The sequence below is a fragment of the Trematomus bernacchii genome, unplaced genomic scaffold (assembly GCF_902827165.1).
Source record: "Trematomus bernacchii unplaced genomic scaffold, fTreBer1.1, whole genome shotgun sequence".
NCBI lineage: Eukaryota > Metazoa > Chordata > Actinopteri > Perciformes > Nototheniidae > Trematomus > Trematomus bernacchii.
Genome location: NW_022987593.1, coordinates 13272328 through 13287839, shown reverse-complemented (window position 1 = coordinate 13287839; position 15512 = coordinate 13272328). Strand labels below are relative to the sequence as shown.

Here is a 15512-nt window from a genome sequence, read left to right as displayed (position 1 = left end):
TTTAGACACATACGAGTATTTTTGTAATCTTTTGTCAGCACTTCTGACAGCACTGTGAATGTCAGTCATTGTGTGGAGGTTACACAGTACAGTCTGAATAACAATAAGGCGTGTAATGCTGGAAAGAGAAGCTCGATGTTTCCTCATTGCGCTCCGAGTTTCCTCAACAGACCTTCCTCCTACATCTCATCATGTTCCTCATTTATCATTTAACATACGTGGGAAAGATCACACAGCTGAAACTGTGTTATCTGTAGGGATGTATAACAACTTCCACCACAATAAAGATATTAAAGCTATTCTTTGGACAACAAAACAACATTTGCTGATTTCAGAAAGTCTGCCATTTCGATTTGATTCAATTCAGGAGGCTGCGATCGATATGAAACAATATCATATGAACATTTAACACAATCACTGAGATTTATATCAACTCACAAAAAGGAAATAAAATAGGATTTGACACTTTTATTACTGGGCTCTGTAAGAAACAGGTTTGCTCTAATGGGAATCAGCGACAGACGATGGCATTTCTAAATAAAAGCATAACTTAAGGATGATATTACATTACATGTTAGACGCTTTTATCCAAAGCGACTTACATACTCAATACTGTGGACAATCCCCACAGGAGCAATTGTGTATGATATGTATTGATGCTTTCACTTTGATTGAATCAATATCAATCTGGATAGATAGATCGTTACACACAATGTTATCCAACGCTGCCTTTGAATTAAACGTTTTAGATTCTCAAAACATTAATGACTCATTGGACAGTTCACATCTCTACAGATTTAATTTGCTGCCACAAATGCATCCCAACAATTTCACTTTGGGGCGTAATTGTGATGTTTCAAACATGGTTGTTCTGACATAGCATAGAGATAAATTGCCTAAACATGGAATCAACAGCTGTGTTTTTCTCTCAGTGTTCTCTCACCTTCTTTGTGTTATATTGTTGGTGCCATGATTATGTGGTTTCTGCAAGTTGCATTGAGTTTCAGTGACACACATCTCCACATACGTACCTCTAAAGACTGATTCTGACAAAAACTAGAACCCAGACTTCTAGCGTTTAAAGTTCATGTAGATCTGGGAAAATGTTTGTAAAGACACGTGTGTGGTTTTTCTCTGGATAAGCTGAATATACTGGACTTTGATTGAAGATGTTTTGAAAAACCCTCCAGAAGGGTTTCCCTTTGTTTTGCCCTCCGTGACGGGTTCAGGGCTTATAGGATAAATCTGAGGATATTCTATATTTCCTTTCTTCTCATCAACTAATCCCACGTTCAGACTCAAACCAATAGTTAATGTAAACTCTTAGAAGTGTTATACGTGCATCAAATATATTTCTTATGTCTTGAACCGAAGAGCTCCATTGTTGTCCAAAATCTATTAAAAAGCACAATCCCACACACACCATCCTGCTGCCACAAATACTCACTACAGCATCAAATGTGGATTAATCCGCACAACAGATGCACGATTTCCTCCCGTTTGTTTGTTAAAAACAACAGTGAGCAGCTGTTTCAGGAGCTTTCAAATAAAATAAAAGTACAGATGTGTGTTTCAAAGATATACCATTCAGTAGGAACTTGTTGGCTATAAGACAACATATTGAATAACACATCTTGTCCTTTAATTCAAGTCATTTTGGTTCTGGTTAGGTCTAAAAGTTTGTGTTGTCTTAATGTTAATATCGGGGCGTAGTCTGTACAGTTGTTTGTAAAGTGCATTGCTCTTTGAAAAGGTGTATTTGCATTATAAGGCAACTTTGATATTATTATCTGTGGCGGAAAATAGTCTGAAAGTGACAAATATCGCAGTTATTTCTGGGACAACACTGTATACCATTGTCATTGTGACAACAGATTTTAACACAACATCCCAGATACCAAGATAAACTAATCAAAGCCTTTACTTCACGACATACACTTCATGCTTTCAGCGCATATTTATGTTTTAAACAAGATGTTTCTGGACGGTACAGGTGAGCACCAGACACACCATTACCTAAAGCTTAAAAAATGACCTAGTTGGTGCAGTGAGGCTAATAGAAAGGAGAAGATGCCTCCAGCCATTTAGCATCATTACAGACTCTCAGCATTGACAGGCAGGACAGAGGAAGAAGTGAGACGAAGACTCAAACCAGGACCCAAATGCCAAACTGTTCAGCTGCAGTGAATCAGAGGACTTAGCAGCACTGCAGTGGATAAAAAGGTCCACAACATGTTTAAACCAGGGGAGGACCTCCATACTGAGACAATGGCACAATGGTGTTCTATTATTAGTTCTGATGCACACTCAGCGTCTGGTCGTGACATTTGTTGAACGACGATGAAGTCACTGCAGGTCACAAACACAAGTCTGTCTCCCTTATCAGATCATTACCTTGTGTAAAGTGCTGCGATCACTCATGTTATTAATCCAGGAAGTGATGTTTTTACTTCACTGTGGATGAGACCATCGGATAAGGTCTTGAGGATCTGTTTATTTCAGAAATTAGGTGTGATTACATTTTCTAAATCTATGTATTGCTCTGTAAAGACTCCACCAGAACAAGTGAGGTTTTCAGTCATAAGGTTAAGTTTAAAGAACCATAGCTGTGCTTTTAATGTTTAGGTTATTATTTAGGTAAAGTTGACTGTAATGGATGCTCCTTGATGACAGTTAAGAAAGTTTCTATTGTTTGTTTTCTGTCCATTGTATTCCAATAAAATGTCTAAATGCTGTTTAAAGCATGCTAGAGAAAAACCAAATATTCCTACTTTGGTTATTATTCTTTCTTTAAAGCAGTCGAGTTAAGAAAACGGAGTCTATAAAACCTGTAATCAGCCTATAAACAAACCTACATGTGAATAAACGCCATCACTAATTCTCAAGTTGACTCATACACTTCTCAAAATAAATTGAAAGGACGTGACCTCAGTGCTCTAAAGGGCAGCTGCAGACCTCAACACTTTGATAACACAGTATTGTCAGAATACAAGTAAATGAAGACAATGCAAATCATTCAATAACATTTTCACTGACGCTCAATCTGGGATTAAACCCCTTAAATCATCATTTGAAGCATCTGCATATACAATATATTTCAACCATTAGAGCCACTGCATTCTCTTACATTTTACCTAGTAAGGATATGAGGTTCTAATTTATAATATAGGCTAAAACTGAAGGGATTCTGTTGGGAAAGCACAGCGGAAATAACACTAAATACACTTCAGGTTACTGCCCCTGCATGGCAGTGATGGTTGAAGGAGCGAGTCCTTATATAGACAGTTACAGAGCCCACATGTATGAGTGGATAAATAAATGTGTTTTCTCACTCACCGGCATCATGTTGGCAGTTTTCCTCTCTGTCGCACCCAGTCTGCAGCAGAAACCATCAAAGCATCCTCCTCCTCTGAAGTGTGTGTTCCTCCTCTGTTCGCTTCATTTACACCACATGCATCCTCATTATTGTAATTATAATTATTTATATTTCCTCCTCGACCTGTTGCAGTGACCCAGCGGGCCTTTCCCTCTGCAGGTCCAATCCCTCGGGAGGACAGGTGGGATAATTAAAAAAAGAGGATGTTTTCGGAGGAGATTTTGCAGGAAACAGCTCGCAGGAATAAGTGTGTTTTAGTTTTGATGATGGGAGCAGAAAACAAAGAGCAGCTCTCCTGCTGAGCGGTAATCCTGCTCAACGACCACGATCCGTCTGACTGTGTGTGTGTGTTTGGGTCACAACCATTCAGTCAACACACACCATGGAGGGGAATACCTCTTCCGGTGAGAGATTTCAGAATAAAAGAACCATTTGTCGACAAGATGAGATACTGTATTGATTCATTTTAAAGCAGCAACAGCAATAAGATTAAACTACAGGATAGCACAGATACATTTTCACACAAGGATACATATAAAAAAAGAATGTAATGGTGTTACTCCATAATATAATTTCTCTATAATGTTATAAAAAGAGGCATGAGAAAAATGAAATACTCAATTAAATGAATACTCATTTAAATAAGAAAGATTTCAGAGAATATATAAACTCTAAAAAGGAGCTAACAGGGTCATTAATATAAGTCATAACTACTTCACAATTATGATGGAAAATGATGGATAATAGTGAAAATAGAACAATTATATATACAAATTAAAAAGTAAGTTAAAGTCAATTTATTTCATATAAATGTGGACTCGAAATAAATGATTGACACAGTTTAGGCTTTCAGACTCTCATCATGTCTGAAAATATGTTTGTCATTTATGTGTAGATGTTTCTGTGCTCTGCAGTTTACCCGCTTTTATTTTGAAAGACTTGTTATCGATGTTCCGGTTTTAATATGTTCGATTTGACGCAACTCGTCAACAGGATCGCCTGGCAACGGAAACAAACTCCTCCTCCTTTCTCAGCGTGTGTGTGTGTGTGTGTGTGTGTGTGTGTGTGTGTGTGTGTGTGTGTGTGTGTGTGTGTGTGTGTGTGTGTGTGTGTGTGTGTGTGTGTGTGTGTGTGTGTGTGTGTGTGTGTGTGTGTGTGTGTGTGTGTGTGCAATTGCAATTACCTCTTTTACAATCTCCACAACCCTCCACTTTGACATCTAATAAACTGTACTTTGTCATATTTTCACTCTACTTCGTTTTTGTTTATTCATATTCTGTGTACATAATGTGTGTTACATAGTTTTTTGTAATATTTTCTTTTTATTATAGTTATAATTGTGGTCCTCTTACAACTGTGTTTCCTAATGTTAGCACCACTATACACCAATTGCTTGTATGTGTAAATAAACCTGATTCTGAGTGAAGTAATAGCTCTGTGTATTTCCAACAGAGGGCAGCACTGCGCAGCAAGTAATTATTACTGCCTTCAAAATAAAAGCGTAAAAAAACCTCTGTTGTAAAAATCACATCTAACTGGACGCAAAACATTACTTAACCACTACAGGCACTGGTGGTAAACCTATTTGGATAAAACTGCAACACATGTATTCTGTTATCTGCTCCAAAAACACGCAACAACTCAGTGAAACGTTTATTTTGAAACCGGAACTTCTCTGTTTATCTCACCGGAGTGGAACTCGCAGCCGACATGCACACACGTGGATAATAGAGCTCAGCTAAACAGGGATTTAACAACTTCATATCCAGGTAAATACACATTTATTTAATAGTGTTTCGCTTTAATGTTGAGTACAAGTTGGCCTCGCTTTCTTGACTTCGGTCCGATTCGCTTTCTTGTCTTTCGCTACTGAAGAAAACATGTCAAATTGAATTGAGAATCTGCTGCTTTAAATATTAAAAATGTCCCTCTTAGTCAAGGCATTTTGTTAATAAAACGACTTTTTGGAAGCTTATACGTTTCCTTACAACCTAGGTGTTAATTCGGCATAAGAATAAGAGACATAGACCATTTCTAACGTTACGTTTTTAGCAAGACTTGACACCGCTAGCCAGCCTGTGCTCAAGATAATAAGTCAAAACATCCACATTTCTGAAAATATAATGCGTTATTATTGGTTTTATATTAACCCGAATCCAAGTGTAACTCCTTTTAATACCCTATCATATCTAAATTGAGACTTAACCATATTTTTAACATATTTAAATAAGCTAGGAAGTAATAGAAATGCTATTTTTTGTATGGAGCCCTTGCCCTGCTAGATACTTGCATTTATTACGATTGGCTTTTACCAAATAGTGTGAGGTTAAATGTCATGGACAATGTATCAGAAGTTACATTATTAGGAAAAAAAACATGGTTTTAAACTTATTTGGAGCTAAGATAGTAAACGATCTGCCACTCATGAGCACAACAAGCTATTAAACTTATATTATATATTTGTATGTCTTGTCAGTTTTAGATTTAGATGTACCTTTATCTTTTGAATGCACCTGTTCGTTTAGATTTTGTGTTTGAAATGTCTGAAAGCCATGTTGTCTTATGCCTCAAACAAAGATTTAAAAAATTCAAACATCTGGAGATACATGGATTTCACTGGACAGGAAGTGGATGAAACAATGTAATCTTGAAGAGTAACTCAAGCTGTCAGACAAATGTAGTGTTGTAAATCATTCAATATGTACCTCTGGGATGTATAAGACGGACAGAAACAGCAGCCGTAACAGTATAGTATAGTGTAAAGCTGCATATCATAGAAGAACTCAAGTAAAGTTTGAGTATCTCTCATTTGTAATTGAGTAAATAAACCTAGTTTTATTCCACCACAGCAGATCTAGCATCTAGTACATTTCCAGTCTCAAACCCACATCAATTCTCCTCTTGTTTCCTACAGCTGTCAGTGTCTTCCAGAAACTGAGATGACGGGGAAAGGGAAGCAGCCGCAGAAGAAGAAGAAGAATATGGCGGCGAACAGCAGTGACGATGAAGACTCTGACGTGGAGAAGAACTTCGCTCTGCTCACTAAGAGAGGAGGAACTGAGGTGGGAGAGTCTTTCCACCAAGGAGAGGAAGAGTCCAGTGATGATGAGGAGGAAGAAGGGCCTGCTGTTGGGACCGATGAAGAGGAAGAAGGAGCAGATGTTGCTGAGAAAGCATCTGATGGTGGTGATGAAGAGGAGGCTGCTGAGGAGGGGGAGGAAGAGCAGGATGAAGACAGTGAAGCCTCTGATGATGATGATGATGATGATGAGGAGGGGGCTGGAGATGAAGATGCAGAAGAAGCTGGTGGTAGCAGTGAGATCCAGACGAGAGAAGACATTAAGAAAGGTGAGTTTGTCTCCATCATATTAACCTTAAAGCTGCTTCTACACAAGATTAAATGTATTCGGTGTGAAGGACAGTCAGACACTTTGCGTCAACTGTTCATTAAAATAAACATTGAGGGTTGACTTGGTTACTTTCTATCATGGACTCCAACACAATGAATTGAAACAGTGACTTCACAGCAGAAATATAAGCTTTGGATCTTTGATGTCTTCGACCATATTTAGGGATTAAGAAAACGCAGCAAAGCCTGTTAATTCAAACTGTTAAATGAATATTTCTGTAATACCAGTCCAGTGCTGATGTTTAGGTGACTTAGAGCAGGTGTGTCCAACTCAATGTTACTAAATTGTGTCTGCATTAAAGGTGGGGTAGGTAATTCACTTCAGAAACACTTTTTGTTATATTCCATGGAATGCTCTTAACATCCAGATAGCAATGAATACATTAAATGCTTTGACAATAAATACATTAAAAAATGTCATCTGTGGAAGCCGTAATACTGTAAAAAGCACGACCAATCATCTGCCTCGGCCCGCGGCTACAATAACTGGATGGCCTACCTGCCTGTCAGCCTTCCATCTCGTGCACAAACTTATCTCGTGCCCTCATTGGTCATGTGCACGTTCGTGTGTGTTGGAGGAGGGGCTCTGTAAGGAAGTCTGAAGGAAGGGGCAGATTTTTCCGGTTGTGTACTTTCAAATTCTAGCGCACTCCAGCTGGTTTCTCCATTCTTACCTACCCTACCTTTTAAGCCTTTAAAAAATAAATTGAAAAAGTTGCTAAGCCATCATAGCTTTAAATGAATCTAAAAACTACTTATTACATTTCACAACTTGGCTAACAAACATCTAATTTACAACAACCTGTTTTACAGATCTAAATATGATTCATAAACGTTGGCTTGCAAACAAAATTGGCCTACTGGAAGCCACCGCACATCGTTAAGTGATTCAAGTCCTTAGGTCTTTTTTCCTGCTACAGCTAAATGGTTAAAAAATAAATGAAAACTTAAATTGATATGCAGGTTGGATCAAGCCGTATTGTCCCACATGCTTTAGGTTTGACATACGAAGCACAGTAAGAGTAAAGACCGATGCCTTCATTACTCTCTCTGTTCTCGTTCCCTCCCAGAACTCTCCAACATGTCCTTTGAGGAGATCATGAAGCTGCAGAACAAAGTGGGAACCAAAGTGTACAACGAGGTGGCGTACGGCAGCCAGAAGACTAAAGGGCCGAGCAAAAAGAAACGCCTGAACAAGAACAGGTGAGCAGTCTCAGTTTGTAACCACAGAATGCTGCTCCGGCTTTAAAGGTCACCTATGATGCTATTTTTAGGCAATAGCATAGGTCTCAGATATATACAAATATATAAAAAACATGTCTATGAAGTGTTTTGCTCAAAATACCAAATAGATCACCCATTCTAGCCATGCCTCAAATCCCTCTATTTCACTTCCTGTTTCAAAAGTGCTGATTTTGGGTATAAAGCTTTAAAAAAATTAAAAGGAATCAAATCAAAGAATTGATTAAAAAAAAAAGGAGGGGTCTGAGCTCATGCGGGACCCGGCAGCTGCTGTCTAAACTAAATACTGCCGTGATGAAACGCCATATCATGGATTATCAAGGATTATTTCTGAAACAGTATGGAGCTCAAAGGCTTTCTCTCTTGCCGGTTATACCACAAGGTGAGTTCCTTTGTATTTCCTGCTTCTTCACACACATGCTCTGTGCAGTACAGGTTAGCTCTGAGTGTTAGCGATGCTAATGTAAACACCGACCATATTACGTCCAAAACAGTCGGGCATTGTTTCTGATAGCAACTTTCTGATGGTGCCGTGGGTCCACATTTTAGATATTACGTCATATCGGACGCAAATCTGTATCAGCTCCGTTGTACCCCCGTTTTTAGAGATTTGGGTACGGAGGAAAAGAGAGAGGGTTTTATTTTCTGACGCTGCGTGAGTTCCCTGACACACCGGGGACACATATTTATGTATAAAAGACATCAAAAAGTGCATTTTGCATGATAGGACACCTTTAAGTTACTCCCAGTTGGTTTTAAGAGTGTGTTTGTTTGTATGTGTTTCAGACCGATGGAGATTTCAGCCAAGAGACGAGCTCCGTTCCTCCGTAAGGTCGTCTCCGTCAAGAAACCGGTGAGTATAGGAAACCTGCAGATTGCGCTCAGTCTGTGTTATTATGAATACTTTAATCAATCTGTTTCTGTCCTTTTCTTATGTTACTCAGACGTCAAGAGACCCTCGGTTTGACGACCTGTCTGGAGAATACAAACCGGAGATTTTTGTGCAGACGTATAAATTCATCAATGACATCAAACAGAGCGAGAAGGAGGTGAGAGAGCTTCATGATCACACTGATTTAGTTCCCGCTTTTAGAAAAGAGCGCGTCCGTCTCCTGCAAACTGTCGTAGAAGCTGTTTCTCGGCACGACGTGAGACTCAAAGTTATGGTGTTGTTTGTCTGCAGATCGTCAAGAAGCAACTGAAGAGGATGAAGCCGACCAACGTCCAGAAGGAGAAGCTGCAGTTCCTCCTGAAGAGGATGGTGAGTCTGACACACCAAGGGTTTCATCAAGTAAAATGCGCTCACCGCTGGTTTAAACCGACCATTATAAGTTATTGTAAGGTCTTTTTATGGTAAGACATTTTGCACAAATCAACAATAACGTCCACAACTCCATCATTAAAAGCAGTCGTGTCATACTGTCCTCTCAGTTGACCTATTATTGGATAGATGTTAATTTGCCTGTAATGAAACTCAACACTTCCTAGCTGGTGTTTCACAATAAAAGCGAATGAAAAGTTTTTGTTTTTAAATGTTTGATCTGTGTCTTTCTCTCTGCAGGAGAACCAGGAGCGAGCGAGGAAGAGTCAAGAGGAGCAGAGAGAGAGAGAGCTGCAGTTCAAGAGGCAGCAGAGAGAGAGAGCGGGTCAGGGCGACCGACCGTTCTTCCTCAAGAACTGTAAGAGAGACTTCATTCCAATAATAACTGTTTCTGTTTACACCTGATGTTTCTACACCACTAACAGGTGGAACTAGGCTTTTGTTGCTATTGAAGAATGTATTTGAAGTTTTTATTTCAGAGCAGACAGACTGGGCTTTGGAGTCATTTATAACTCAGAAATCCAATTTGATATCATTATAAACTGAATTAATGTATTTGTTATTAACCGTTGGTTGTACAAAATGACATGTGGCCTTGAGCTCTGAGAAATAAGACATTTTATTTATTAAAAGATTAATAAATGTTTTTAAATGACAAACATTAATGAACATAGTCCTTAGTTGCAGCATTGTGTTTTTAATATACAGACTGCACTTAAAAGAATAACAAAATAAATAAGATTTAACAGCAGAAACCTTGCTGATTTTAAAAGGCATAAATAATGTACAAAGATATTAAAACATTTGATAGAATAACGGTCCAATTGTTTGCAGTAAATACCAAATATTTAGCAATTCTAAAACTTGTTTTTGTTAAAGAAAATATTATAAATAGGAGGAATGTGAAACAAAATGACCTCAGTGACTCCGAGCATTACAAATAGAAGTATGGAAATCTTTCAAATAAATACATATAATCAACATAATAATAATAATATAACCTGGGATCTTTTACTAATATCTTTGAGCGTAACAAGTGTCGGATTAGTGGATGCTTAATTTACTGAAACGCCTCTTTGTTGTTCTGCTCCAGCTGAGAAGAAGAAGCTGCAGCTGGCTGAGAAATACCAGGAGCTGAAGAAGACCGGAAAACTGGACAACTTCCTGAGCAAGAAGAGGAAGAGGAACGCCGGGAAAGACCGCAGGAAGCTGCCCCCCCGAGAGCTGCAGAGCCAAAGCTTTCAGGGACACTAAAACACCTGAAGAAGAACGACGAGCAGCTGGACGGGAATACAAAGGCCGTTTCTCAATGTCGAGTAAACCTGCTGCAGAGCCACTATTCCAAGTATACTACGTCATCGAGTGGCGCCGAATGCTGGGCATTTAAACAGTCCTTCGGCGCCACTCGATGACGTAGTATACTTGAAATAGTGGCTCTGCAGCAGCTCTACTCGACATTGAGAAACGGCCAAAGATTCAAAAGACTGTAATGAAGCGTCTCCGCCTGCAGGTGGCGCTGCGGCGGTTTGTTCATCATGGTGGATGAAGGACTGGCTTCATCTCTTGCATCACACACACATTTGTTCCACTGTCAAAGTTACGTTTTCCTCTATTGGGAAATGTGTTTGGTGCATTCAATGATTGTGGGACATCTGAACATTCAAGGTCTGAAGTTGCAAAGCAGTGTAAGTTTAAAATCAACCTTGAAAACTGACATCTGCTATTGTCTTTTTAGGACTTTCTACTACATCTCAAGTTTCTTTTTCAGAAGTGAGTAGCGTTTGCACACTTGTCATTGTGTAAAAGTAAAACAAATACTGAAATGTCAGTCATTGGAGAGTCCCTGAATGCACCACCAGTGAGATTGCTCAGTAAAGATAATCTCTCAAGAAATTGACTTTTCAACTTTAAATTAAACAATTTGATGGTTGTTTCCCAGCAGATCAATTATTGTCAATTTGTTAGAGTTTTTCAAAAGTAGACATTTTATAAATCTTTCAGTTTGATTTAGTTTCACACAGAAACTACCTTTCCAGGTTTCCATCTGTTGGTGTGGTCACAGCTGTTCAGATGTCATGCAGTCGCTGGAAACAATCTGCTTATCCTCAGACAATCTGTTATATGTGAAACTCTTTTTAAATAAAACATTATATGTATGTTGGTTTTTGTGTTCATTCACGACTGACTAGGGCTGCACGATTTTGGGGAAAAATCTAATTGCGATTTTTCTGACAGATATTGCGATTCGATTTGCGATATTTGTTTTTAAGCGACCCAACGGAAGTTTATTGTAAAATGCGGCCATATCTCCGGCTAGGAAGGTTGCATCAACATGCTCCCGTCTCTAGCACCCCCGCAGCCTGAGCTACGAGTGAAAGAACTAAACTTACATGAAACTTCCGTTGGGTTGCTTTAAAGTCAAGCTTCAGTTTAAGATTCACCCTGTAATAGATGTAGAACATGTGATGGAGCATTACTAACCTGACTCAGATGCTTTGTTTCACCAAACCATCTAGGAAAGCTCCATTGGAAGCCATTTGGAAAAGGGCAGGCACTTTCAAAAATACTTGGCAGGTGACTGGATCAATCAATCACCTTCTATCATGGGCCACTTCTGATTGGTTAACAATGGCTGGTACATGTGGAGCACAGCCCTTCTGATTGGTGTGGATGACTGACACACAAGAAAACAACATTTTTTTTTTTTTTAAATCGCGATTTCGATTTAAAATCGATTAATCGTTCAGCCCTACGACTGACCCACTTAACAACTACCGTGAACTCTGTTGTGCTGTCTGACTGTAGTAGAACTGAAATTAAAAATAAATACTAAAAACATAAATTAATTAATTATATAAGGGTCATTATTTTAATCTTTTAATTTAAACTTGAATTGTATTTTTAATTCCTAAAACAATATAAGCTCTAATGCCCTACAGAATGAATCTGGAATCGCCCGTCAAACAGAATTAAAGCTCAGACTACTGAGAAATACGTTTAAATGTAATGTTTTTAATTCCCGGGTTTCTATTGCCAGTGTCTCAGGTTGCTTCATACAGTACAAAAGCCTTAAGAAGACGAGACAACAATGTTTACAGCATTCATACTTGATAATATGCAGGTTACCTTTTAAACAAGTGTATTCAACACTTAAAATGTGTAATTTACCTTGACTCATTATGACAGATTTATTAAAACACTTGAATAACTTGGACTATTTGACTCAGGGACAGAGGAGGAGGTATGAGCCCAGGATAATAGGTATTACATCTAGCTCCAGTATGAAATGTCTTAAAGTCCTGGAGGAGTGTTTAAATGTCCCCAAACAGAGGAGTTGTTTTAATTAATTAAACACCCAGCCATACCCTTAATGCGAGCAAATCGAGTTACAGTATGTCCCGTAGTTCTGCAGCTGAGATCTGAGCTGTGTGGACACATGCAGTGCAGAGTGGTTCACCAGCAGAGGGAGCTAAAGAGCAGAAGACTCACACTGGCTCACACTAATGATAAACTGTTCAGCAGATTATTACACAATAAAATGTTAACTACAGCATACATGTAGTACTAGCATGAGTACTCTGACTTACTATCCATCCATCCATGTGAGGTCTGACTGAGTTTAATGGCATTTCTAAAGTGTCCCAATGTCCTCTTTTTTCCGTTGCCAATAATACTTAGTTAGGTAGTCAAAAAACAATTACCAGTTTTTTCAATTATGCGTGAGTGTTGTTTGGTTTGTAGGTAAGAATTCTGTGCTACCTATACCCCAATACATACATTTGCATCTAATCAGCGCCAACAAGTGTCCAAAAATAATATTGCATGATATATCTCATCAAAGAAAATGACATGCCAACGTTTAACATGAGTGGCTTCTGCACCGAGAATGAAACTCTGCATCTTAAATGAGATTATCCGTCAAAATAAATGTTAAATTACCCAAAAAACAAGACTATTTTGAGAAGTTTATTGTAGAATATTGCACAAAGATTATACCTAATGGACCACAATCCTGTGTGTGTGTGTGTGTGTGTGTGTGTGTGTGTGTGTGTGTGTGTGTGTGTGTGTGTGTGTGTGTGTGTGTGTGTGTGTGTGTGTGTGTGTGTGTGTGTGTGTGTGTGTGTGTGTGTTTGTGTGTCAGGAAAGCCACATTTTCACAGCAAGTCACAAGTCGACAGACAGACAGAAATAGAAACGAGCGATTAAAACAATAGCAGTTAACAGAGCGAAGCTGTGGTCGAGGCGTGTTGCTGTCGTTACAGCTCTTATGAGCAGAAACAACCAGACTATAAATGACAACAATAGAAAATGTCTTTAACACAGCATGAAGTGAAACGATGGTAACTATTCACAGGGAGAGAGACGCTGTGATGTTTTCCCTCTGGGAGATCAGTAAAAGCTGCTGCCGGGTAATGACTAAAACAGCTTAATCTAAATAATTAGAAAGATGTGACTACAGTTTCACTCATGTGACAAACTGTACATGGTGTGTTGTCAATTAAACATACAGAAAGTAGACTTGCTATTACTCGCTGTTGTGTTGTAAGATGAATGTTCAAGCCACCAATGTCTGTCCAAAATGTGATCACTTTACCCTCCTAGGATATGGAGGAGTAGGTATAATCCTCTGAAGCTCAAGGACACACTCTGCAATGGGAATCAGCTAATGTGTATTACATTTATTTTGAATGGGTATTGCCTCTGCTGATCCATTGTAATTTTACCGTTTTAAACACTTAAAGTCTAAGTTATTCATTGAGGGCTCGTCCGGGATTTGAACCCGGGACCTCTCGCACCCGAAGCGAGAATCATACCCCTAGACCAACGAGCCACAAGGAAACATATTTCACTTCACAGATTTACTTAAAGGGGCCATATTATGCACATTTTCAGGTTCACATCAGTATGTAGTGTCTCTACCCTGACATGTCTCCATACTTTAATGTTCAAAAAGCTCTTTATTTTTCTCATACTCCCTGTGCTGCCGCACCTCTTTTCACCCTCTGTCTGAAACCAGAGCCCAGTCTGCTCTGATTGGTTGGCTGGCTGGCTCTGTTGTGATTGGTCAACCGCTTAGAGATGTAACGCGACGCAGACGGACCCGGTGGAATCTAGGGGTTAGCCTATCATGTACAATGTGTTGGAGCGCTAGCCAATAGAATTGCAAGTGTTACATAGTGATGTCATTATGTTACTGTAAAGTAAATAAAGGAGTCCAAAAAAATTACTTTGGGATTTAAACCTTTGCAGACCATTGACATGCACTAAATCCTATATAACACTACAGGAAAGGGAAAACGCCAACAAGCATAATAGTGCCCCTGTAAAATATTTATATTTTCTTGGTTGTAACAAAGAAACATTGAGAAGTTGTTCATATCATTTTATTTTAAGAACAATCATCTCCATATGTCCCAGAATCAGACATGAAGATATCAGTTTGTACCCTTTACAGACCATTGACATAACCTAACACGCTACAGGAAAGGGAAAACTCCAAAAGCAAAAAAGTGCCCCTTTAAAATCCCTCCAAATATTTTTCCTTGCAACAAGTTTCATCAGCTCTAGGCCCCCCCCCCGGGGCCCCTCCGCTCTCTAAAAGTCAATTAGCGGTGTATAACGAGAACACAGAGCTCTTTAAACGCTTCTCCACGCCGACTGAACCCTGTTCTCTCTGCTCTCTGACAGGTGGCAGTTATCCCATCAGCTCGCCTCACAATCCCCTCCGCTAAACAATACAGGACAAGGTGGGGGCCACACATGGAGGGGGGGCGGGGGGGGGTAATAATACAGGGTCTTAAATTCATGAGCTAATACAACCCATTCAGACCCAAAACACCCACAACCCCTCCATCACCCTCCAACTTCTCTTTTGTTTTGCTGCTGTTGTAAAAGTTATAAAAGACTCTTCAGTGTGGCTGAGAGTGTGTGTGTGTGTGTGTGTGTGTGTGTGTGTGTGTGTGTGTGTGTGTGTGTGTGTGTGTGTGTGTGTGTGTGTGTGTGTGTGTGTGTGTGTGTGTGTGTGTGTGTGTGTGTGTGTGTGTGTACCTGAGGTGGAAGAAGTGTAGATCTGCTCTGAAGTCATGCATTCAAAACATGTTCTTAAGTGAAAGTAAAAAAGTACAAGCATCAACATGAACTTAAATTACCAAAAGCAAAAAACA

The 15512-nt window shown here is 39.2% G+C and overlaps 2 protein-coding genes and 1 non-coding gene across 4 annotated transcripts in view; 1 reads left to right on the top strand and 2 right to left on the bottom strand.

Annotated features, from left to right (window-relative positions):
- Window positions 1-3701, bottom strand: part of LOC117481724 (apoptosis-stimulating of p53 protein 2-like) — a 38582-nt gene extending 34881 nt beyond the window's left edge. For both annotated transcript variants that reach the window (XM_034129577.1, XM_034129578.1), the window contains exon 1: window positions 3337-3701. In XM_034129577.1, the coding sequence (XP_033985468.1) occupies window positions 3337-3345 (9 nt within the window). In that variant the 5' untranslated portion in view covers window positions 3346-3701. The remainder of the gene's footprint in view (window positions 1-3336) is intronic.
- A 1362-nt stretch (window positions 3702-5063) lies between these two features.
- rrp36 (ribosomal RNA processing 36) lies at window positions 5064-11505 on the top strand. Its single transcript, XM_034129683.1, has 8 exons — window positions 5064-5145; window positions 6291-6724; window positions 7856-7988; window positions 8814-8880; window positions 8972-9076; window positions 9211-9288; window positions 9589-9706; window positions 10442-11505. The coding sequence occupies exons 2-8, from the start codon at window positions 6316-6318 to the stop codon at window positions 10600-10602; spliced, it is 1071 nt and encodes a 356-aa protein (XP_033985574.1). The 5' UTR covers window positions 5064-5145; window positions 6291-6315; the 3' UTR covers window positions 10603-11505.
- Window positions 11506-14107: 2602 nt separating this feature from the next.
- trnap-cgg lies at window positions 14108-14179 on the bottom strand. Its single transcript has one exon. It is a non-coding gene; the product is annotated as a tRNA-Pro (tRNA).
- Between the last annotated feature and the right edge of the window lie 1333 nt (window positions 14180-15512).

What these genes read in the sequence shown, in the direction of transcription:
- rrp36 (XM_034129683.1), top strand. Translation starts at nt 6,316, where the DNA reads ATGACGGGGAAAGGGAAGCAGCCGCAGAAGAAGAAGAAGAATATGGCG. An exon ending in TCAAACAGAGCGAGAAGGAG is followed by an intron (nt 9,077 to 9,210) that starts GTGAGAGAGCTT and finishes GTTTGTCTGCAG; the next exon opens with ATCGTCAAGAAGCAACTGAA. An exon ending in AGTTCCTCCTGAAGAGGATG is followed by an intron (nt 9,289 to 9,588) that starts GTGAGTCTGACA and finishes TTCTCTCTGCAG; the next exon opens with GAGAACCAGGAGCGAGCGAG.